This window comes from Dermacentor variabilis, chromosome 2 (genome assembly GCF_050947875.1).
Source record: "Dermacentor variabilis isolate Ectoservices chromosome 2, ASM5094787v1, whole genome shotgun sequence".
Lineage (NCBI taxonomy): Eukaryota > Metazoa > Arthropoda > Arachnida > Ixodida > Ixodidae > Dermacentor > Dermacentor variabilis.
In genome coordinates this window covers 170,788,396-170,814,252 of record NC_134569.1, presented here as the reverse complement: position 1 = coordinate 170,814,252, position 25,857 = coordinate 170,788,396, and the positions used below count along the sequence as shown (strand labels likewise).

Below are 25,857 nucleotides of genomic sequence, written 5' to 3'. Positions count from 1 at the left end.
AAGCAAGCATAATACTACAAATAGAAATTTATTACAGGCTCAAGCGCTTTAGGTTAAAGATGACTTCCTAAAATGTATGAAAAGCTGTGGTTTAAAAGATAGAAAAAGACGGACGCCCAGTGCTTAGGGGATAATAATCTACTTTTTACTGTCCTCTTCGGAGATTTCAGCTTCATCGTATTATCTTTATCGCGTGCAGGGTGGTAGGTGCTATTGAAGAAATGAAAATGCCTACAAAAGTTGCGCAAGAAATTTCTTTCCGCGTTTCAACATTTCACGACGGCACCGCATTTGCTGTGCGATCTTCAGCAATAGGTAAGATTTCAAACTATTGAAAACGAAAAAAAATATGTGTGGATACTCACACCTTCATCTGGCACTTCTTGATTGCAGGGGAAGACTCTGAGGACATGTCAGCCGCCGGTCAAATGACCACATTGCTTGGTGTTCGGGGCCAGGAAAACGTAATAAGACTAATTTTTTTTAAGAACCCAGTCGTTTCCCAGTTATCTTATGTTTATGATGATTTTGTTTGAAGGTCATCAGCGCTGTGGTGAAGTGCTGGGCATCGCAGTACAGCTTCACAAATGTGAACTATAAGAGGTGAGTTTGAATTACTAGCATCCAAGGCTGCGAACATTCACCATATCTTTATACGAATATTGTCTTTGTGCATTGTGCATGTATTGTTTTGTAAACCAAGTCCAGCCAGCAACAACATAAACAGTGTTGTGAAAGGAAGTTAAGCTTTGCAATTTTGCAAGATGATGGCCGATTTACGTTCATTTGTGAGTGGTTTCTGTAGCGCTGCAACATGAGAACAGTGCAGATAAACAGGAAATGCGTTCGGAAGTTGTCTTTCCAAACCGGATGCAGTGTAATGGAGGCAAAAGCACGGGGCAAATACACAGTAGCAGGTTAAACATAGTGGTCGAACGGCACATGAACCCTATACAGACATGTCAAGTGGATGGCAATGTATGTATGTATGTATGTATGTATGTATGTATGTATGTATGTATGTATGTATGTATGTATGTATGTATGTATGTATGTATGTATGTATGTATGTATGTATGTATGTATGTATGTATGTATGTATGTATGTATGTATGTATGTATGTATGTATGTATGTATGTATGTATGTATGTATGTACGTATGTATGTATGTATGTATGTATGTATGTACGTACGCATGTATGTATGTATGTATCACTGTGAGTTCTTGTCGGTGTGTCGGCGTTACTTTCTTTAACAATTTATTTGGGAGCCAGCGTTTCCGTTTTTGATTGACATTCTATTGTATACTGTGTGGGCACCCTAGGAATCTGCAACTGCTGCGCTCTTTCTCTCCTGAAATTGTCAAACGCGGAGCAATAGAGCTCACCAGTCCTGGTGAGCTCAACGGGAAAGTTCAGAACACGCAAACTTGCGGGCAGGGTGCATGAAGAGATACATGAAGGACGGAAAACGAAAGAGGGCTTTGGCTTCGAGAAGCACAAAATTACTGCTTCACACACACTGGCCTCACACAGCTCATTTCTTGCTCGGCAGTTAATTTCGGTTATTAAAACCTATGGCAGCAGTTAGACGTGGAATATATGGCATGCTTCTCAGTGTGCTGCATTCTTTCTGAGTGATTATAACACTGCCGTGTTTATTACGTAGGTATTTTATTGTAAATAAAGAAGTGAATGTCATGAATTCCATTCCTGCTTATGTGAATGCGCGCAAAGACATACGTATCATGCTGTCCGCGTTCCTAAGCTCATATTTTGCGCTTTCTGAAACGCTCGGTATACAAGAGTGGCACTACAGTTTGGAAATGGGTTATGGTATAATATGGGCAATATGGGCAGAACGAAACCAACGAGATGAGTCAAATTGCGAGGTCATTTCTCATGTACCATCAGTTGCACTGGTGTCTGTTCTTGCTAAAACTGGTTGAGAAGCATTTGCCTTCCTTGAGCTTTCCTTCACAAGCTTAGCACTGTGCTCGAAAGTAGAAATAATCTGAAAGGTACCAAGTACTGTTTATTGCTCGAACCATGCTAACAAAAGCTATGAAACCATACTGAGCTTTGCTTTATGACGCCGGGCACCCTAATGTTTCAGGAAAAACGTGTGAAAGGTCCTGCATTCTTCAGTTTGTAGTCTTCGACGATCGACCAATGGGTTTCTGAGGGTTGTATTATGTACTACTCTCTGCTACTTTGTCGCGTTATTTTGCAGGCAATATGGACAGCCACTGGACGTACCAATGGCAGTAGTGGTACAGGAACTGGTGGACGCAACTGCGGCGGGCGTCATGTTTACATGTGACCCGCTTACCGGGAGCCCATCGCACATCACTGTGACCGCCAACTACGGCATCGGTGAAGTAAGCGCTGCATCACATTTTATCATGTCGATACTCTCACGGAATAATCCATAAATGATTCTGAGCTACAGTTTGTCGAAGCTGAAATAAATTCATTTTTTCTACTCTCCTTCTTTTTGGCTGCCAGTACACTGGCAGGTATGTATGTGTTTGGAGGGTATGGGCTCGCATGGTATTCTATACATGCGAAGTCAAACTGCAACTGTGTCTTCTTTGCTGGGCTTATTAGGAACGCGTTCCGTTATTCTGTACATGCAAATAGCAAATTTTATGAAGTGTGACCTTTAGTAGTGTGAAAAGTTCGTTTGATATAATGGCGTAATGGCAGTGGAAACAATCATTAGAATATTTTGAGCATTAAATTATGATGCGCATTTACTGAATCAGTATTTACGCTTTCCAAACTTATGCGGCAGCTGAACCATTCGTTTGCCGAAAATTAATAAAAGAAGGCATGCGTGAGATGACAATTTTCACGAGCGTGATAGGTCTCTTTGTCCAAATTCCTGGTTAACACATCTGGGTCTGTTCTTGTGCAGTCTGTTGTATCGGCATCGGCAGACCCGGATACCTTTGTTTTGAAGAAGACGGGGACGCAGACAGTGACCGTCGAGTCAAAACAGATAGGCCACAAGTCAGTCTACACAACCACGTCCGGTAAGACTATATGTCTATGGCATCATGCAATTAGGGTTGCTGTCATAATAAATGCGCATTACAAAAGTGTGCGACACTTCTGTAATGTGAATTTATCGACAAATCAACATGTACATAAATAATTATGTTTGTTTTTTATAGGCACAGTCACCTGAAACAAAAGAAAAGCTAGGGGTTTTAACGGCGTACGATAGAGGCTCATCTTGAGGTTTTATTGGTCGAATGATTTGTTCACGGTCACAACTCTGCACCTACAAGTGACGTCGTAGTAATAAGTGTGGCCATCGGGGATTCTTTAAGGTCAACTTAAATCTAAGTACATAAGGGCTTTTGCATTTCGCCTCCGTCGAAATGTGGCCCCACCTCGGCTCAGAAAGAAACTCACTACTCTGTACTTGTCTACAGCAATAGCCACTGAGCCACCATAGTGGGCCAACAGAATTATAGGTCTGTAGGCCCAAAGCAGCTTCACACTTTTTGGATGCCATAAGTTTACCATAGCGCTTGCCATGAAGTGCCGTCAAACGCCGAATGTGCTCCAATGCTCAGGCAAAGCCTGCATGTTTGTAAAAGCAGCGTTGGATTTTTTTGAAGTTGGACGTTACACACTAACGTTAAAAACTTGAGCCTACTTCACTAGGATTGTTGTAAGCAGCCTATATCCTGCTCTTATGTCGAAAGAGAACACATATTTCTGAGGCGAAGAAGTTGTTTTACCTTACACCTGCCATGACAAGCCCGGTCCTCCGTATAGTGTGGCAAGTGTTAAGATTTGTTGATACTGCTTTTGTGCTCAAGTCGGATGCCACTACGAATGCCAAATCTATTCATAACCATCGTACAGCATGTGACTCGACATTTCATTGCAGAGAACGATGGTGTGGTTACGGTACCACTGAGTTCGGAGAAGGCCGAGATCCCGTCCATGTCTGACGAAGACGTCGAAAAGTTGGCCATTATTAGCTTGCAGGTAATGTCGTGATCTCACTCTGCCGGTTCATGTTATACGTAACTTAAACTTACATTCGGATAATGTCCAGTATGCAGGACATTTCAGAGAGAGCTTGAGCTCGGGGGCTGCTATCAAAAAACATGGAAAAGAAGAATTCGTTTTTCTCGGCAACCACGTCAACTAATTTGATCAAATTTGTCACATTCAAAAGAAAACCTTAAGTTGTAGTGACTGTAACCAGCAAATTTTCTATTTAGGTTGTAAATGTTTAAATACTTATTGTGGAAAATCGCTAATTCTTGCAATGCGAAGCTAGCAGGTTTACAAGTTTGTAAATGAACAATAAAAACGATATAACTATTCTGTGAATTACGTTTAATAGTAAATTTAAAGTGGTCGAACTTGATGTATTATACGTGGCTCTCAATCACTGCACTAATATGTGAGTAGGAATATTGCAAGACCTTGGTAAACGTTATAACAAAATGAGGTAAGCTAAATATTAATATATTAAATTTATTCGTTTTGTTTGTCCAAACAAATGTAGCTTACAGATATGCGATATGGGTTTGTGCACACAATTCTTTTTAGCAGAGAAAGGCGTTATTGCTACTATAAGTGCTCGGATAATTGTCTGCGAATTAACCAGTGTCTAAGGAGAACTAAATTAATATCATGCACTGAGTGGTGGGCAATTGTTCGTGCAAAAGCTAATGTGCGGGTTAATTATGGCCTTCGCCATAAATTACCTGTAGAAGTGGTGATTAAGGTGTAGACTCGTTAATTAAGTTTAATTGCCCAACACTTTAATTAGTGGCTGAGGACCCAAGGTATGATACGCAGATTTGTAGAGCACCTTGAGAAACCACCGATCGAGTGGTTTCCTTTATGATACGTCTCACGTATAGTCCTTTTTTCCGGGTTGCAAAGAAAGGAGTCCTCAGCCAATAATTAAAAAGTTTGGTAATAAATCTTAATTATTTAGTGAGTTATGGGGAAAAGAAACAAATGTCTGAGTTACTAAAGGCTATTGCGAATAGTATGCGTTCGGTTCAATTCGCTTCCGACGCACCTTTCCATTTTAAGTTCTTGGCTCAAGCTGCGTGGGACACCCTGCATAGAGTGTAGAATGTTTGCACACTAGCCTCAGAAGGCAAAGACGCAATGACTTCATATTTGGCGAAACTGAGGAGCACAAGAGTGGCCCGAGCACCAATTATCTTATACGGGGGTAAATTATGTTACATACAATAAATGACGCATTGCACCGTTCAACAGCTTTTGGGACAATAAAATGTAACACGAAGTTTACATTTGCCGTGAATACAAGGCTACGTCATAGGTAATATGCAGGCAAAAGTATGAAGCGCGTGTTTTATTTACAGATATCGAAAATTACTACTACAACTGCTCGAAAAAAAAAACGGATTTGCTGGTAATAGATGTGCCATCCTGCAAGGTCGAACGAACATGCTGGGTTTTAAGCACCCAATTAGTGGGCCAGAGCGTTGGTTTTTCCCAGCTAGGGCTAGATTGATAGGGGACATTCATGATCGATGAGGCTGGAAGAGTAGTTCGTGCGTATAAAACATCCCTAGAATAGTACGTGAACGGGAGCTCTCCTCAACGACGGTGTGATAAAGGTATTGTACATCCGACAGTGCCACAAGTGTGTGTGTGCCACAAGTGCCACACACACACAAACACACACACACACACACGCACACACACACACACGCACACACACACACACACACACACACACACACACACACACACACACACACACACACACACACACACACACACACACACACACACACACACACACACACACACACACACACACACACACACACACACACACACACACACACACACACACACACACACACACGCACGCACACACACACACGCACACACACACGCACACGCACACACACACAAAGTAATTAAGCATGCGTGTCGTTATAATGTGATACTAGTTGAACTCAGAGGGAATGCCTGTGGCAATCAAGAGGTATGGTGTAGTTTCCCGGAAATAATTTCCCATTGCCAATTCTCATAGCACTCGGAGCAGCCTTACACGTTCGCAAGCGCTTCCTTAAGCTTTCGCGTACCTTTTCACACAGATTGAGAAGACATATACAATACCACAGGATATTGAGTGGGCGCTCTACGACGGAAAATTCTTCATGTTGCAGGTAAACATGCAATTAATCGTTTGCTCATTTTTGAAGCGCACTTGCGCACGCATTGCCTTATTACCTACGCTATGGCTTGCAGTCTCGGCCTGTGACAACGTTCTTGAGAGAAACTGATTGCGAAATGATCCACGAATTTGACAATGGTTTGAAGTCGCCAAAAGAAATACTAACCAAAGGAAACGTATCGTGAGTATTAAAGTTTTTTTTTCAGAATTTTGCATGCTATATGAAAAATTTTCGTATGAGTGTTTAGAAAGATATGCTATCTCCACGAAATATGGTAAGAAGTTTCCACCACGTGGCGTTTTGCGGTTTCTAACCACCTGGCTTTCCACAATATGTCATAGCCACAATCTGCTATAGCTTACTCGTAATTTCAGACTATGTTGACAGCGTTTCTGTGCGTGCATCGAGTGTAATAGGTTTGCGCATGCGTGGTATGTTTCTGCATATTGGGTGCTTCCAGGAATAAAATTAGCAGCAGCTGTCTCAATATTGCTTTCTCCTCTTGATTATTCTATCGAATTTAAGCTTCGTGCCACGCATCCTTCTTAAGTACCACCTTATGTACACGCTGGCGGCTCCCACATAATAAGTAAGCGGCGAAGGCTACGACGATGGTCAGTAGACACAATTTGCAATCTTATCTTTCCGGCACAGTGTAATTCGAGATCTTCGCAAATTGCCGTTCAGCATTTATGATCACCGAGGTGTTCGAAATCTAGAATTCGCAAAGCACGACAAGACCACGAGGTTTTTTTGGTTGAGCAGATCGTACGTTATTGTAGATATCGGTGCTGTTGTCCACTTCAAGTTTGCACAAATTGCGAAAATTTGCACATATCTACCGGCCAGCGGGAGAAAGTATAAAAAAGAACTGATGCCCCAACGAAACTTGTCGCTGAGCGGGTTGGTTCATTGCTCAAAAACAAAGGCTACGGCGCTAAGCAGACGAGGATGAAGCGAGACACAACGACCAATAATTGCTGCCGTATATGCCGTTTGTGTCTCACTTCGTCCTCGTCTCCATAGCGTCGTAACCTTTGTTTAGATTGTTTACGGCTTAATACAGTCTTACGTCCACACGTTCACCATTGCGTGCCTAAATTGGAAGTGGCGTGTGGTTGTACCAGCAGAGCTAAGCACACTGAACTATGTAAAAGCTAATTAGTTCGCCCACAAAAGAAGGCGCACAAGCGCCATCTGCTACTATCATCCACCGGCGGAATATATAGCCTGAAGGTTCAATTTCCACAGGCCGTTTAACGTAAAATTGATAAGGTGGTGGTGGTGGTGGTGGTTGTGATGTTGAAGCAGGCGGGGTTAGCCTGGCATACATAGACGGCAACTGTTCCACCTAATCCTCCTTCGAGTTGAGATCAGGGGTGTGTCACCAGGTGTCGATGAGCCCCGTGTCTCGCAGGAAGGTTATCAGCAGTCGTTGCGCTCTCTTCCTGAATGCCGCGGGCCCTCCGGGGAAAACCACGTCTTCAAAGGTCCTGTGCGGGAGACCGCTTTTTTGTAGGTTGTCGACCATCGCTTTTCTTTCTCTGTCAAACTGCGGGCATAGCCAAATGGAATGTTCGATGTCGCCAATGTCACCACAGAAAACACAGAGTGGGGAAGTGCGAAGCCCAGTCTTGAATAACCAAGCTGGGGTGTACGCGGAGTCGGTCCTGATGCGTTATAAAAGCGTCGCTTGCTCGCGTGTAAATCCATGAGTCACACAGGATTCGTGTGGATTCTTGTGCATCTCTCTAAAGTGAAGGCGGATTGCACCCTTAGGGTTTCGAAAAGCTTTTGGAGCTTTCACTTTTGGGACACATATCAGCGCTAGGCGTGCAAGGGCGTCAGCTTCCTCGTTTCCATCAATTCCTACATGTGATGGAATCCACTGAAACCTAATGTTAAATCCTTTGCTCGTTAGGTCGTCGATCAGTGCCAGAGACTGCCTTGTAAATTTCTCTAGAGGTAGGCCCCGATGTAATCTCTGTAATGCTGACTTGGAATCCGTCAGCACCACGACATCTCATGCAGAAAAGGCCCGTAGTTTCCGCAAAGCCGTGGTGATTGCGGCGCTTTCTACTGTTGTAGAGGAAACTACGCGATCCAGTCGGCCAGACCATGACACATCAAGGGATGGTATGCAGAATGCCGCTGCACAGCTATCTGTTTGTGCGCACACCGAACCGTCTGTGTACACTTCTAGATGGCTTTGAAACACAGTTCTTAAGTGGTCCAGCCCAATAAACTTGGCTTCGGCAGTTGAAAAGGCTGCAGGTAACGTCCGGAAAAGACCATGGCGGGTCAAGGCGACTTCGTTTAGGCCATTCCAAACCTAAAAATCGGAAGGTGTTCAGCGCCTCATGGAAATGTGAGCGAGTTCTTGCTCTTAGCCGCCGGAGAAGCGCCGTGCCTGCGCGTGACTCGCCCAGCCTTAATAGCTGCGTCAGGAAGGCCTGAGATGCCAAGAGGCGGAGTGGAAGAGACGCTGCCTCATTAGTGACTTTCTTGTTTGAAGCCGCCGTTGGGACTCCCATCGCCAAGCGAAGTCCCTTTCTGTGCACTGCCTCCAAGCGCTCGAATTGACTCGATGACGGTGATATCAGAGGGAGCTGATAGAGAATGCGGCTTGTTATCAGTGCAGTGTTCAGTTTAAGCATGGATATAGGATTGTTTCCCCAACGTACACCTGCCAATCGACGAAGTGCGTTGATTCTTTGCAGGGCTTACTTGCAGCCTACCTACTTGCAGGGCTTCTGGAAGCCTGGCCATGGCAACGTTAAAAAGCAAGGGGCATAGGACACTTCCTTGTGGGACGCCGAGGGAAATTCGTCGCTTGTCACTCATTATACTTCCGAGCTTAACTTGGACACATCGATCACTGAGAAATTCATGGTCGAATCGAAGAGCATTTCCCGAGACGCCCATGGCTCGGAGTCCGTTGATGATCCCTGTATGAAGCACACAGTCGTATGCCTTGGCAACGTCCATAAAGATGGCGAGTGTGGAAAGGCCGTCTACGCGATGGTGCTCGATATGGCTTAGTAGATCCAAGACACTGTCCTGGGTACTCAACCGTGGACTAAATCCGGTCATACATGATGGCAGTCTATTTCTTTGCTCAAGATACCATGTTAACCTCGTACATATTAGTCTTTCCATCAACTTTGATACGCATGATGTTAGCGATACTGGCCGATATGAGGTGAGGTTTGCAGGATCCTTTCCGGACTTGAGCACTGGCACCACCCATGCTGTCTTCCACGCTTCTGGGATCTCTCCTGTGCTCCAGAAGTGATTAAATATGTCCAGAAGTGCACGTTTTCGTTCATATGGCAGATTTGTCAGCATCTGGTTGCTGATCGAATCGGGACCCACAGCACAGCGTCTTCTTAATTTGCTAAGCGCCAAATCCAACTCACGAAAGGTGAACGGCGTATCCATGGTATGGAATGCTTCAGACAACAGAGGGTTCGATACTTCTGCTGATCTGCCAGATGTGTATACGTCTGCAAAATCTTCTGCAAGGGTTTGCAAATCTTTTCCTCGCTTTAAAGCAAGGGCTTCGAATGGCCTGTGTGGGCGAATCTTTCCGGATAGGCTATTCATTACTCCCCATATCCTTTTCATGGGAGTAAACGTCGATAAACTCTCACAGAAAGCAGCCCATTGAATTCGTCTTAACCTTATTGTGTGACGACGGATAACAGCGTTTATCCTGTTGTATTCAGTTTTCGCAGATGGATTTCCCGTTTTTCACATTAGTTTTCGCTCCGCTCTCCTACGCGCTGCGCAGAGGTTCTTTAGTTTCAAATCAGGAGTAGGGAAATGATCTGGCAGTTTCAACATTGAGGTAGCCACTCTTTTGCTCCGCAGCATATCTTCGAACAGCTCACCAGCGCTTCAACGTCCAGCGCTTCAGTCCAACGCTTCTCTGTATGTGTCCCAGCGGGTCACAGCACAGAATTGTCGCCCAGCAGTGTGAAAGGTGAAGATTGATAAGTACTATACAATAGCGTAGATATTGGTTGCCTGATCCGCGAAGACGTGCGTTCGCTATATTTTACAGGGACAACAGATCAGGTTTGTTTTCACCACAGTCATGCAACACGGCGCTCTTGTGTACGTTGCGTTTATTGCGACAGCAATTAGAGGTACGCCTGAGATTCGTTTGCGCCGCCACCGCTGGCGCCACCGTTGGCATTGTCTTGTTGTCACGGTGTTGACGCGCATGCGCGGATAGCGCACGGAGGGTCAGAAGGTCGCCGGAGACTCGCGGCGTGTTCGGCAGCGAAAGGTAAGAGGACGCACCGCCATGTTGCACTCAGTCGGCTATGCTGAAGCCAGGACAGCATTCTGACTTTCGCTGCTGGCGTATAAGCGCCGTATACGCACACATATATTATTGCTAAGCAGCTGTTCGGAAATCACGTCAGCGTAACGGGCAGTGCACGTCGGGGTAAATCTGTCCGATCGTTTATTTGGAGGCTCACGAACGCCGACGGTTTCCTTTCGGTCTCATCTCGCGCACGATTGAGAATGCGACGCCAGCAATCCCGTTGGCGATGCTTCTCGTCACACAAGTTCTCTAAGGCGTTGTCAACGCCAGTGATAGACTTTCCTGTTGCTTTCAATGTTTCGCCTTCGAGCGAAACTGCCAATCCGTTTATTCTTCGCACGAGATCTCGCAGTGTTCGAAGCTAGGTGAAATAGGGAAAAAAAATTACCGACGATTACGTTACTTCCTAATGCGAAATTTGAGCCCAGCAAATAAGCTGTTTCACCTTTTCGATAGATTGAGGCAAAGAAATCGAGCAACACATGTATGCGCTATTACAGAATTTTTTTTTATTTTTCACACGTATTCCTTTAACAAAGACTCCACTAGGTAAGCTTCTGCTTCGGCGGCACGCACCTCTGGATTCTGACGGCGACGGCGCTGGGCCTCTGCTCTGGCAGCTCGTTTAGCAGCAGCAGCAGCAGCAGCAGCAGATGGAGGACTTCCATCGGTCGTCTCGCTCATGGCTCAGAAAGAACTGGCAGATAATTTCGCAGTGGCGAACGGCAGCGGCAATTTCGGCTCGGGCGGTGCACATATACAGATCCGCCGCCACCGATCTGGCTCTCTGATTGCCACCGCACAGGGCGAACGGCAGCGGCAATTTCGGCTCGGGCGGTGCACATATACAGATCCGCCGCCACCGATCTGGCTCTCTGATTGCCACCGCACAGGGGTTGCATTGGAGGAGGAGCGAAGAAAGGAATTAAGTTCGAGCCGGCGCTTTGACAACCGGAGACTGGCAGCAAGAGGGGGGAGGGGGGCGGCGTGTACACCCAGCGGCAAACGATGGGGGCAGAAGCGCGCGCAGCAAGCGGACAACACGATAAAGGGAGGAGGGAAGAGATAGCAGCGACTGACTGATGCCGCTGACGCCGATAGTGAGTCAACCCCAGCTTCGGAGTTGGTTTCAGGGACAACGCCGCCGATGCCGACACAAACAATATGATACCCTCGCTTCCGCAGCGCTAAGAACCAGGTCTAGCCGTGGGAAGGTGGTCACGTATTCGTCGACGTGCCGGGGCCTACGTGAAATAACCGGCGCGTCGGCAACTGAAGAGCACCCTATCCGCCACACAAGAACAGGGGGGGGGACCCTTTCCTCCTCTTTCTGCATGGCGGCGACGGTGTTCTATGCTGTCACGTTATCTTGACTCTCTAGCGGCGTCAGCGGCATCCAGCGGTATCAGTCGGTCGCTGCTAGCGCTGGGGGGATGAAAGGGGGGCGGAGCTGGTTACGAGGCCGACGACAACGCCGACGACGACGCGAAACCCAGGAACGGACGCCAAAGAGCTGCGCTCTAAAAATGAGACCGTGTACAGACGTAATCTCTAAGCGCTTAAGCTAATATAATTGAAGACATTATTTAGGGGTTCTGCCTTGGGAAACTATGAAGGCAGTCTGCGTATACCTACACAGCCCAGCACTTTGTTCATTATGTATGTCGAACAAATGGACCGCTTTTTTTGTTTAGCTGAAGTAACCATTCTTTCTAATCGGACACCTTCAGTAACAGATGTTTTGACCTCCTTTCCAGTGAAGTTCTTCCAGGAGCAATGCCACCACTGACTACATGTTTCCTCCGTGCTGCTTTCGATGTTTACATCAAGGTACGTCTTAATGCTGATTTCTTCGAATTTTACAGGATGAAGTGCAGGGATTATGATAGAATAAAATAGAATGTGGAGCCTGAAATGGGTCAAATTGATCAATTGGTTAAATATATATAAAAAAGAGAAATGTCAACATTGCGTAACCAATTAAAATTAAAAGGGAAGCCAGTGAATGGCATCGAGTCCAGTCACCTTGAAAGAGATAAAGAGTGCATAATGTTGTTCTGCACATAAAACCACAAACTGGGGACAACGAGTAAGTGATGTGAAATGAGGTACGCCATAGACAGTCAGCAGTATACACAAGAAGGAGTTTGAAAAGATAGGTGTTTTTCCACCATCACATTATAACTTCCGGGTACAACATGAAAGTGAAATATTTTGTTAGTCATGTTAGCACAAGAGGCAAAAAACGAATTGATCCAGTGCGCTCTCATTAAGTGGCTCAAATGAAACTGACGATGAGTGTATCTCTGTTGATTGCCCTGCACTTACCAGCACGCCAGAAAGATGACGCGCAGGTTTATATATTACCTGGAAAACATTAGCGTCGTTTTTGTCTGTCTGTTTACCTGTATTGCAGTTTCACAAACTATAAGTTTTGGCTCTCGCGTATGGAAACTCGAATGTGCTCTAAATGTATTACAGAGACTTTATTTGTCGCATAACGCTTAAATTTAAGTTGGTAACGTGTATTTTAGGCGGACAGGTATATGCAATAGCTCAAGTTTTTCGTCATATATATACCATAGTTGTATTGATGCTCCATTTTTTTTTAACGATATGAGGCTGGTGGTGTAGTTTGCACAATGTTCGAATAATCTCTAATACATCTAATGCTACTGGCTTGCTTAAACCATTTTCTATAAAGAAGGGCTCACTCGTATATCTGTTTTCAGGAGACTGCCATGCGGCTTTCAAACGCATTCGAGCAAGACCGAAGTCAGTATGTTCCCGTATGGATGCGGCTGCATCGCTACAACTATTTCTTGTGGTTGTCCAACGTGAGTATAGTGGTTAATCTGGCTTGTGCTAAGAATAGTCTGAAGACGACGTGTTCAATCCCAAACAAGGATTTCGAGCTTAGGCTACTCAGTTAAAAACTGTTTCCGGAGAAGCTAAGTAGGGCTAGAAATCGAGGCTTTTTAGCAGGCTCTCAGCTCGTGGCACATATTCATGTAAGCTAGTTCCCGCTGCATATTGTTAACCAGAAAAAATACATATGAAACACGAACACCCTCGCGGGATGGTGCGCAAAGTAACGACATTGATGTAAGGACGATTTGGATCTAGAAACAAGATAATGCAGGCTTAGTCAGCGCAGTCTATCACCAAGTGCTAAATTCTTTACTAAAGAAACAATAAAAAAGAAAAGAAACAAGAAAATCTCAAGAAGCACGATAGACACTGGAACACAAGCGCACAAAGAATATCTGCGGGGACCAGCACAGCGCCGGGATGGCACAGAGTATGGCGCAGTGCAGTAACTATAGGACAGCCATCTTTTAAACAGGAGTGAAAGAGTCCACACAAGCCCGCACAAACTTTGTGTGCATATTACAAATTCAAAATGAATAACAAAGGACTTTCTCACTCCTCGTCTTACGCACTGCTACCCCTTCCAAATGGAACACTGGCTAGCTCACCGACAATTCCTTTACGGATTGCGATTGTTCATCATAGGTGTAGCACTTCGAATCAATGAAAGGTGTTTTATACATAAGGCTGAAAGGAACAGATTTTGCCTTGGCTAAAGAAAGGAGGTGTCTCTGTACAGTGCCTACCCAGTGGGAAAAATCCTTCCCGACGATGTATTGCATGCCCTTAAACTTGCGTCCTTGTGACAGAATTGGTTCCATGGTTTCATGAAAGGTGAATTTAACGATGACGAGGCGACGACGGCCATGTGAATGACGGCCGAAGCAATGAGCGCGTTCTATTTCTTTCGGGCCAATGCTTATCTTTAGATGGTCGTGGCAATGACGGATGATTAGTTCCTTGGTCTGTGAAAAACTTTGTCATGGGAAAGCGCCAGCAAGGCCACAACACCCAGGTTAATCTTTCTCCAAGGATTTTCAGAATCGTCCACGCGAGCTTCAAGGATCCGCCCTAGACGAGCCGCCTGGCCGGTGTCTATTCGTAGGGAAGACTATTCATCTTGCAAAGGGCCAAGGTAATGGCAAAGGCTTTCCAGGACGGCTAACCGCTGACTCAGTTCGGTTAATGTTTCGTCCTCCGCTGTTAGTACTTGGGACCTTAGTTCTTTTGCCTCGTTGATTAGCGTCGTTTGATCTGAGGTGAATTTTTGTAATCAGAAAGTAAGATATCCGTATTTGGACGAGGGTTAGTTTCCATATCGCCACATTGCAAAAGTAATGACATAATGACATCGACACATTCGACAGAAATGGCAATGAAGCAATGGAGACCCGGTAGCTGCAGTAAAATGTAGACACTGGATTTCTTAGCGAAAAGCGTATTTTTCACTGACCTCGATGATAAAAGCAGTGGATGAGTCTGTGATGTGGCACAGCCACTGGACCAACAGGGATTGATCAGTTCATGAAGATAGCGATGGTTCGTTCTATGTATCGATGTGGTCTAAGGAGGGCGAGGGCGCTTCCATGAATAAATGAGTTGCAGTTGTCATGAAAAGCAGCCGACGAGTTGTCTGTGACGTGGCGCACGCACACACACACGCACGCAAGCATGCATGCATGCATGCATGCATGCAATTATGCATTATTATGCATTATGCAATTATGCATGCATGCATGCATGCATGCATAATTGACGAGCGGTGATTGCGGTCCTACTCACACTCACGTAGAGGTCAGCTCATGTATCATAAACAAAAAGAACACTTCCTGTTGATAACTCTGGCAAGGAAGCGACTTTGTCCCTGAGTCATCGTCACGCGGGTTCATGAAGTAAGTCAACATTGCATGAGTGAAAGTATGCTGCAACGTGTTATTTAAATTTCAGGGACAACAGAGAGTCGGAGCGGACGCGAGTCTCATGGAGAGATCAGTCATACACAGTATACTGGGACGTGACGCGGCCGAGGAAGTGAATGGAGCCGTGGAACGGGTCAAGAAGATGGTCAGGTGGAAGCTTCCTGCGCAGTTGTACTACACGGGAAAGGTGAGCCGTTTCTCAAACAGTCGCAAATGGAAATGAGTGGGCAAAGAGGACATACAGATTTAAAGTCTATAGTTAATTAGAAGTTTTCATCTATCATTATGAAAACGCTTAGTACCTCTTAGAACCGATTAGATGGCATATTATTATGAAGGAGTCACACCGGATTGTTTCAGTAATGAATGGGTATAAAATTAATTTACTTTCGAAGCCTAAGGCACTCGCGGTCGCGCACCTGTTGCCGTTAGCTCAGGCTGTATTTAGGGCGGTTGGAATATTGAAACTTTTGAACCGATAGTAGAATATGAATATTCCACAAAAAAAAACGACTATCCAATCGAGTACGAAACTTGAGCTGTTGAGCTTGTTGAGCACAACTTTGTCCAGGAATTTTTGACATTGCTCCTTTGGTATTCTTCAAGGCAACCCACCAGCGTAACCGAAGGGGAACGATTTTTAGGAAATTATATTTCAAAATGGGTGGGGGGCGCCGACTTTAGACAATTTTCAGCTGAAATCGCGGAGAGCATACTCTTTTCTAACAGAATATATATGCATTTGCAGTCGCAGCACTGATCTTGCGATAAAGCAGTGTTTTGTACAGGGACAGGCGCTGAAGTCACACGACGGGAGCCAATCGTTTTACAACCTCTCGGCAGAGGGCACATTGGGTTGAATAAGAAGCGGGGAATTTAAACGGTAGAGCTATTGATTATAGCTGGCGTTGGAACGGTGATAAAATAATGTCACTCACACAGTTTGCACGCGCAGGCTTTTGAGAGGTATCAGGGAGGGAGAGAGAGTGATTGTGCATGTGTGCTTCATGTGCGCGCGTGCGTGAGTCCGCGCAATTGAATTTTCCTGCGCGCGAATACGTGTATGGCCTTTGTGAGCATGCGCGCGCGTGCTTCTAAGTGTGCATTTGAGTATGCGTGCGTGTGGGTTAGTGTACGTGTGCGTGGGCGCGCGCTTATATTTATCTGTGCGAACGTGTGTGTTCGTGTTTGAACATGCACGTGCGTGAACATGCGTGCGCATGCGTATCTATACTTGCGTACTGTGTATAGGCGTGTGCGCGCTCGCGCGCGTGTTTGTGTGTTTGTGTGTGTGCGTGCGTGTGTTTGTGCGTGCGTGCGTGTGTGTGTGTGTGTACACGTGTGCGTACGCCCCGGAGAGCACTTCACATTCGAGCGCGTTGCTTCGTATAACTAATGCGTTGGTGCTTGAGTTTATTGAGTTTGGCTTAGCGTTTATCACAGTGTATGTGTCTTGAGCGCTGTGCTCGAGAGACGCCAGACTTTGTTGCATTGCGTGGCGTGAGTACACTTGAGCTGCTTTGTATGCACTGTGCATTCGCTGTGCTCGAGAGATGCCAGACGACCGCCGCCAAGCAAACATAGTAGAGTATCTACACAAAGCTTCACTTTGAAAATAAAATTGATGACAAGTGCTTGTTCTTCCTTCTGTTCTTGCTGTCCTTTCCAATCGAAACTTTCCGGATTGATTACAATAATTCCGTATGCTTTCCGTGCAAATGTTATAAAAAATTTTACAAGAAATTACACTTAATTTGTGTAGATTCCGTAAGGATTATACGGAAACACACGTAATTATTGGAATCACATATGGAACGTTTCAATAGGTTTTCATGTTTTTTTCGCGCTGTACAATTGGCACCAAGGCACAGCGATCGCATAAAGGCACGGCGACAGTGGATCGACACAACGCCGATTTTGGCCTGGCGATCGATTTCCCGTGACTGGTCTCCGTAGAGTCGGCACCCCTATCACGTTGCACCGACGCCGTCAGTCTCCAGACTGTCCGCCCAGAGTCTAGTCTGCGTGCAGTCGGTTGGAGCGGAGTCGTGGACCGACACTGTGACGATTTTGTCGTCACACTGCAACTACAGGATAGCCCTATCCAGGCACTGACACGGCTGCCGTCGAATTGCTGTTACTGATTTCTTCGTGTGACGCTCGCTCTTCATCAGTTTTACCAATGACCGAAAATTACATTACGCATATTCGCTGCAGGAAATCTTATATATCAACTTTCCGCTTTTGAACGCCGATATACCGGAATGACACATTTGTTTACATCGACGTGAGCCGCCATCACTCGTTGTTTTCTTGAAATACAGTGGTAACCGTGCAGCGCTAACACGAAACAATGACGAAATATCGGGCATCATGCAGATCTGCGCATACAATCTGCGTCTAATCAGACTGAGACTAGCCGATATGAGCGCCCGGACCCCTTCAATAAGGACGACTGGGAGAGCGCATGTAGAAGGGGGAGATGTGGGACTGTGAGGTTGCTGATTTGTATAGCTGATTCTCGATTTTCATGCTCGTCACTCTTTGTCAACTTAGCAATGCCATTGTATGTGAAAGAGGTCATCACTTGTTGGCAGTATTGCTTAAGAGGAAAACAGCGCACTTTGGTAATTATGAGATGCGTCGCCGTAACAACACCACGCGGATTTACCCCTCCACGCTGTCCCATATAGTTCATGACGAAAACCCAGGCGGGTGCGATTAGTGTAGCCTTCGATCGAGAACGGTGACGTACCGATGTTGGCAGCATGCCATGTCACCACTTACCGCTCTTTGCTTGCGTCCTTTACCAGAGTTGTTTTATTTCAGATTGCTATGGCAAGGAATAGACTATCGAATCACTTTTATTTGCTTTAATTGCTCATTCGTTAGTATCGGTAGGCAGACGGTACACGTGTGCGAATTTGTCGGCCATGATAGGCATAACATCCGCTGGACGAAACTGACACTGGCTCTACACTCAGTGTGGGCAGATGGCAAGGATTGAAAATTGTGTATTCCGCCTCAGGAAGCATGCTTCTTTAACCTGCACTTAAAGCACAGAACTGGAATGGCTTTACATCCAGCCACATGAGTATGCATTCGGCTTGCCCTGGACTTGCACCTTTGACCTCGTTCTCTGACCTCTGACTTCGTGCTCCGCAGTAGGAAGTCAGTGGTTACATATCTATTGAGCCAGCATGGCGAGTGGAAGCTAGAGATGAGCGCCCCCTCTAGGCTATACCAGTCCTCCTGTCTCTTCATTAAGACCGCCTTCAACGCAAAAATGCAAGGCGAATGCATTAAGGCAGTATGAGTGGCTAGTAGAAACGAGGAAACAAAACCGAAAAACACGAATTCCTATAGTTTACCACTGTCGTTGAACAACGACAAACCATGCTTTAGCGTCAGGAAATTTCAATGAAACCTTTGCTGTAACCGGCCTTTGGGAATTCAATAACGATTGCAAGATCCAACAGATATGGAGCGTTTGTATTGGTTGTTTATGAGAGCGCTTGCCACCACAGTTGCTCGTGCTTAAATAATTATTCAGCCACCTGACACGTTCAACAAAATTGCATCTGCCATTCGCGACGTCTGTTTACTAGAGCGTAGAAGGTACGCGCCTTGTGAAGCGACGTCCACTTGAGAGATTTATTTATTTATTTGTTTATTTATTTAAAATATACCTTACGGGCCTCAAAGTGAGGCATTGAGTAAGGGGGGCAGTACATAGAAAATGCATAGAATACAAGACATCTATAAACCGTATCTGTTTACAAACTACAACCGCAAGTGCAACCGAGATGAAAAAAGAATTATTTAGTTCACGATTCACTAGGGAATAGAAGAAGGCATAATATGATAACAAGGAATAAATCACACAAATTGTTTTCAGTGAAGTCGTGTAATTAACAAGATCAGAGTGTTAAACAGTAATAATGAAAAAAAATGACAGTAAAGTTACGGACGCGACATTCCAACGTAACGGTAAACCTAGCGAGATAACGGTAATAATGCCGCAATAAGCTGTAAAAGATAGTGCAACTACCGAAATCATTGTGCGACAAACGTAAAACTTCACATTTCTTTAGTCATGCATTCAGTCAAGGCATCAAGGAACGAATTGTAATTGGACTGGCATGCAATGCTGTCCGGGAGCAAATTCCATATTCTGGTAGCACAAGGAAGAGCAGAGTAATGGAATGCTTTTGTGGACCCGTAAAGGCATTGCATCAAAACCTGCAAGTTGACACCTTTTAATATGAACTGGATTGCTTTCAACGTAATCAGTAATGAAAGGAGTTCAGATGAGCTTAAGAAATGACAAAACGAGAGGTCCAAAAGAAAAGCTGCCAGAGCCGCAGAATTCTGCATTGCTTAAGCCGAAAGGTTGTCCTATAATTTCCAGCAGAGTTTCACCTATCCTGATATATATATATATATATATATATATATATATATATATATATATATATATATATATATATATATATATATAGATATAGATATTACTACAAGCAGTAATTCCTAGGCGGATTACTGCATAGGTATCATGAAAGTCATACATCTCGAAAAACCGTTCTACATTTTCTATGCTCAGCAGTTATTTATTAATGGACTTGCACAATCACACCTCCAAAAGCCCACAGAGCGATTATCTACATTTTCTTGTACTACAGACAGACATAATTGTCGATAACTCTCGCTTTGATAAAGCCGACATACATATAGAGGAAATAAGGGAAACACGCTATGGCACTTTAATTACGGCCGAAGAAGCTAGGAAAATTGGAGCAAAATTAACATTACCAGGGACGAAAGCGTTCAGTTTAATATAACCTAAAGAAATTGGAGAAAGAAATGAAGCAAAAATATCAGACACTGAAGAAAAAGGTACGTATCAGACACGGACCAACATTTTGGAGCAACCATTTTATAGCTTGCAACGAAGAACTGGACACAAGCATCTTATATTCAATGGCACAAAACTATACGTGCCAGCCTAGCAAACATGCATACACACTTGCTTACTACTTGAAAATCTTACCCTAAAGCAGTAATAATACTACAAACGTCTCAAAAATATTAGGGGACATTTCTTCTAGAAGAAACACTAAATGAAATCCTAAGAGATAAATAAAGAATAAATAAATAACTATACGAACGTCTGAAAAGTTGACCAGGAAATGAACGAGGCTCTGAAACAATGTTGACGAAATGTTGAGAAAATGCTGAAACACGGTAAATGCACTGCAAAATCCATTTTGAAACAGACCAAGCACGTATACAAATTGTCTGTTGAAGAAGCCGTATTGCAGTAAACCACTTTTATTACCATAGCGCATTTGGTTAAAATATTTCCCCGCCTGACTTCCAACACAAGCTAAAAAATAAAAATAAACAAAAATATTGTGCTAAGGTTTTTCTCGCTCAAAGACATCGCGCTGTTTTTTCTTTCTTTCAAAGATCGCAGTTAGTACCCGCAACTCACAGGGCGCAGCACTTTTCTGAAAGTGGTAAACTCCTTCATCATGTAGTTTGCAAGCACCCCTACTGCGTTCCGTGTGACAGCTTTCTTTCGTTTTCCTTTTCAGGCTATGCTTACGCTCACTGACGGTGTGGAGGAGACCTCGAGGAAAACTGCACAGCTCCGCCTCTCAGTGGATGGGACGGCGACCGCCGCGCAGATGTATGACTACATCAAGTGCCACGTGCACAAGCTTCGCGAGGTATGAAACTGCACGACTCACTCGGCTTCTGCTCTACCGAAGTGTCCAAGGCGCTTCAGATATGGTGAAGGTCAGCTGAGTGAACGTGGTACCGGTTATTTGCTTTAGTTCGCAGCAATCGTGTTTTAGAACGACGTGTCTAATTAATCACTTAAAGCCTTCTCTACCCGTACCTAGATTTTCTGAAAGAAGAGGCTATTGCCCCTTTGTAATAGAAAGCTGACATATGTACTCATCATATTTACTACCAACGCATTCTCACTGCTTTTGTTTTACAAAACAACCTATCGTGTGCATTGCTGCGTGTTCACTAACTCCGCTTCATGCACTCCGTACAAACAGGTCTTTTTGCTGCATTGAGCTATGACTCCCCCTTCTGCATGTTGAAACAATGTGTACAACCTGTTGCAAAAACTAAGCATTTCTGACTGAGCGAGTTTGATCGATTAGCGTAGGTGTAAAGGGGGGGGGGGGGAGTAGCGAGATGGGAGATTGAGGAGAGGGAGAGGCGCTATTTTCTGTTGCTCCTTAGGGAGCACGGCTAAGCGCCAATAAGCGCAGGCGTAAGGTGTTCGAACGGCCACACCACTCGAAGGCTCAAATCACTTCCTGTCATAACGCAGCGAAACATTTGAAGCCAAGGCGCGTCTGATGGGTCACATCTCAGAACGGAAACAGAGCAACCTAACTGGACAAGAAAGAGAGACCCACGAAGCACTGACTGGACGGCCGCAGGTCGAGAGCCACTCAGGCTACGAGATTCCTCACGATAACGGCATAAGCATGGCCCTAGGATGCAATACCTAAAGATCTCGTGAGCTGTACAAATGATTCTGCTGGGCCAACTATAGCGGACTTTCACAATCTGTTGCAGTTCTACAGAGCAACAAATGCGAAGAACATATTAATAGCTGCCAACATGCTACAAGACCTGATCGAACATATGTGTACAAGTAGTGACTTATGCATAATAGGTTCCAGAATTAGGTGTTAAATTTTGACAGAATGAGGGTCGGCACACTTCACTTCGTTTAAATCCACGCCCATAGGCCCCTTCGTTGTTCTAATAAAAAAAAAGAGAGAGAAGCGACATGCGAGCTGCGTAATGTTAGGGTTTTACTGTGTATGGCTTCTTTTAGGAATATCTTAGGCCGTATAACGTAAAATTATTCCAACCTGTTTTTAGTCCAATGTCTTGACGTCAAACATACTTAAACGCTGACGCATGCAATGGCTGGTGACCCGCGGCGTTTTCTGATCCACCCAATCAAGCGCTCTCCTTGTTTATGTGTGGTCACTTTTGTTTGTTTTCAAAGCGAATACCATCACCTACCATGGAAGGTTTTTCATATCTGACTGGCTGACCAGAGACGAGGAGCACGCATAAGGGGAGAGGGTTTCGGTGGGTTCAGCCTAGCGCAGTGAAAGTAGCTAACTGGATGAGTAGGGCAGTGCCGGCGTTTGGGATGGGCCCACTTGCCCTTCCTTAGCATGCGGTGGGTGGTGAAAAGTCGGAACGGAAGGTTAAGGATGCCGCTAAAGCGCACCCTCAGCAACGAATAGTTGACAGAGCGATGTCGCAAACGTGCCGAAAGGACTCGATTACGCTATAGGGCGACGTAAATATCTTTATTATACACGCAAATCACGACCGGCTTTATACTAATAACCTAATAAAGCCGGTCGTGACGCAAATAAATCTATTCTTTTCGGCAGCTCCGAGTATCCTCGGCAAGAGCAATGGGTGGCCAGACATTATCTATTCCTTTGGGAACGGGGCAGTCTGCGGCTACTTTTAAAAAAAAAAGCAGTTTTATTTGGCATATTAATGCATCTTTAATGTGTCCACGTAACTTTGACGTGGCGAGCTTCCGTGGTTTTGTGACGTCGCGTCACAGACTGGCGAAGGGGGCGGAGCCTGAAAACTTTTGAACTACAGCGGAACGTTATGGCAAAAAAAGTGTAAAATAGGAAATAACTACTTTTCTTTTGTTCGGTCAAATCATGCGTAATCAATGCGTAAGCGTCCTATCGGATAATGACTTGCCGTGGTTATTTTGACGTCGCGTGACAGACAGGTGAAGTGGGGAATAAGTCATCGTCGCAGCACCCCACGCTGGGTAACTCTACGCATTGGAGATATCGAGCGCCACCTGAAACTTAGGTTATCGTTGCACGTAACAAGTGCCACGAATCTTGAGAGAAAGAGAAAGGAAAGGAAAGGCAGGGAGGTTAACCATGTCACACCTGGTTTGCTACTCTACACTAAGAGAGGGACAAGCGGGCACAAAAGTAAAGGGAGAATGAAAGAAAGAACATGGGAAACACGCGCACACATCGCCGTGCAATCAGAGGCAGCCGCATGGCCCGGTCACCTTCAAAAAAGCGGAGCCGCGCTCCGGTGGCTTTGTTTGCGGATGACCGGTCGGCTTCGTGGTCACAGTACTTTTTTCCTCTGCGGGCGCTGTGCTTTCCACTCCGCTTAAAACGGCACGCGGAGTTCTGTATTTCACCATCAAAAGTAATATGAGGATGTGCACCGTGGTCTAGCGCTGCTAACCGCATTCGTGTGGGCAAAACGGACGGCACCTCGGGCCTCGTAACATTCATTCGCGCCGTGGTCGTCTTGCTGCAACACGTTAATTAACAATAATGCCACCTATAGCGAGCTTGCACCAATGGCTGAAAAAAAAAATCAATTTTAGAAACTTGTGTTAAAACGAGAGGCAAGGCGTAGTTTTACGTGACTGGACAAATATTACTTCTAAGCTTCGCAAAGCGAGTGCACTTGTCAAAACCAAGTGGCCACAGAAAACTGATTACGGAGAGAAATTGCGCTAGGACAAGAGACCATAGGTTGAGGGGGCTCTGAAAAACTCAATGCATCAACGGCGGCTTACCGCACTCCTTAAAGAAGTAGATCAGAATACCAACGTTTAGAAAATACTAACGAGTAAGCCAAATTATGGCGTGCGAAATAGCTTAGGACCACTAAAATAACGGCGTAAGGTTATCAAAATTTAATTCGCAAATTATACTGTGCGTCCCGCCCTCTGCATAGACACGCGGCGTAGAAAGACCAAGGACGAGTTGATGGGGCTAGTTCGTATCACATACTAAGTTAGCAGCGCAGGAAGAACAAGAGTATATACAAGAACGTGAAACTGGGGCCACAAGTGCCAAGTTTCGTTGGCTAGCGTTTCCGACAATATACCAGCCCAGAATGCCGGAATGAGACCACGGCAAGAAGCAACGCAAACAAATGTACTGTATGATAGCGCACCGCTGGACTGTTATGATATCATACTTGAGGTAACACGCCATAACATTGTTTGCGCTTGTGGTGCTTCTGCCTGATGCCCACTGTAGCATTGCGGGCCTGCATGTTGCCGGAACTGTCGGGCAAGAAAACTGAGCTGTTGGTTGAGCGCTCGGGGAGTCAGTCTTGCGTTCTTGTATCATCTGTCCTTCCTGCGGCTGCTGCATTAGAAGAACCAAGCGCGCTTGATAAAAGTTGGAAGAACTTGTTATTCGATCGAAATGGTGTCATTAAATAAATGTTCGTTTCACCAACTGCGGTAACCTTTAACGCCAACTATGCGCACTTACGATATAGTTATATCTTAATAAAGTTAGTTCACTTAATAATATGATTTCACTCTCTCACTCACATAGTTATATCTTTATTCGCATGTAAAATGTCGCAGAATCTGCGGTATTCGAGGTCACCGTTAATGTCTCTTGCAGCCTGGAATTCTTCTGATGAAAGTATCAATGGCGTCCTCCCTCTACAACGCTGTCATACTTCAAATACTTGGTGCTGCAGAACGAGGCGAGTATACGCTCCTACTCCGGTTACGGGCTTTTTCCATTGAACAGTATGTGATGTTGCTACAGGCTAGGCTACCGTAGTTAGTATTAAATTAATTGCTCAATATCGAATGGTCGTTGACAATGTTTGCAGGATCCCTTCGGACATGCCGCGTCACTGCTGACATTAGAATGTTTTAGCGCGTCCGTAAATACATTGCAGATTTCGGAATACCAGGTTGCCGCATAGGCATACGGCAGCAGCAACTCTGGTAGCGGCATCTGATGACGCACGGTCAAAGCGGAGAGCACGCAAGGCTATTACTGCAGTGGCTTACATATGCTACTTCGCGGCTGGTGTAAAGCGTTGGTAGTGAGGCAATCGTTAACTTTTTTTACTTTACCCGCCGTGGTGATATAGTGGCTAAGGCGTTGCGCTTCTAAGAACCAGGGCGCGCCATCGAATCCCGGTCGCAGCGCCCGCATTTCGACGAGAGCACTTATGGGTCACAAAGAAGTTTTGTACCTCATTGTAGTTCTATAAAGCGTCAAAATATCTCGCTATCAGCTCTCCCAACAACCACTAACGGCTCCGGTAGCCCAGTAACCCGCCAACGGTCAGAAGTTAACGGACAAACTAAGATTTCCTATTAGTGAGTTGTATAGGATATCCGTATTCGTATTACCATTTAGAAAATAGTCGTTCACCGGAGCCCTAAAGTTACGATGGATGGATGGATTGGTGTTATGAGTGTCCCATTTGGAACGGGGCAGTGGGTTGCGTCACCAAGCTCTTGCTATTATAGTGACTAATGTCTATACCTGGGTTAAAAAAGAAAGAAATAACACTGTGAGCTCGCTCAACCAAATCTAGTGACCCCATATTGCGCTCTTTGCTTTTGTACATCATCATCATCATCATCAGCCTGGTTACGCCCACTGCAGGGCAAAGGCCTCTCCCATATTTCTCCAACAACCCCGGTCAT

General features: G+C 45.1%; 1 protein-coding gene across 1 annotated transcript in view; it reads left to right on the top strand.

The window, feature by feature from the left end:
• Window positions 1-25,857, top strand: part of LOC142572936 (rifampicin phosphotransferase-like) — a 109,539-nt gene that overhangs the window by 28,840 nt on the left and 54,842 nt on the right. The window contains exons 15-27 of the mRNA XM_075682395.1: window positions 200-315; window positions 394-464; window positions 539-603; window positions 2,234-2,381; window positions 2,921-3,038; window positions 3,908-4,008; window positions 6,123-6,194; window positions 6,277-6,383; window positions 12,297-12,369; window positions 13,272-13,376; window positions 15,358-15,516; window positions 20,927-21,061; window positions 24,809-24,893. Of these exons, the coding sequence (XP_075538510.1) occupies window positions 200-315; window positions 394-464; window positions 539-603; window positions 2,234-2,381; window positions 2,921-3,038; window positions 3,908-4,008; window positions 6,123-6,194; window positions 6,277-6,383; window positions 12,297-12,369; window positions 13,272-13,376; window positions 15,358-15,516; window positions 20,927-21,061; window positions 24,809-24,893 (1,355 nt within the window). The remainder of the gene's footprint in view (window positions 1-199; window positions 316-393; window positions 465-538; window positions 604-2,233; window positions 2,382-2,920; window positions 3,039-3,907; window positions 4,009-6,122; window positions 6,195-6,276; window positions 6,384-12,296; window positions 12,370-13,271; window positions 13,377-15,357; window positions 15,517-20,926; window positions 21,062-24,808; window positions 24,894-25,857) is intronic.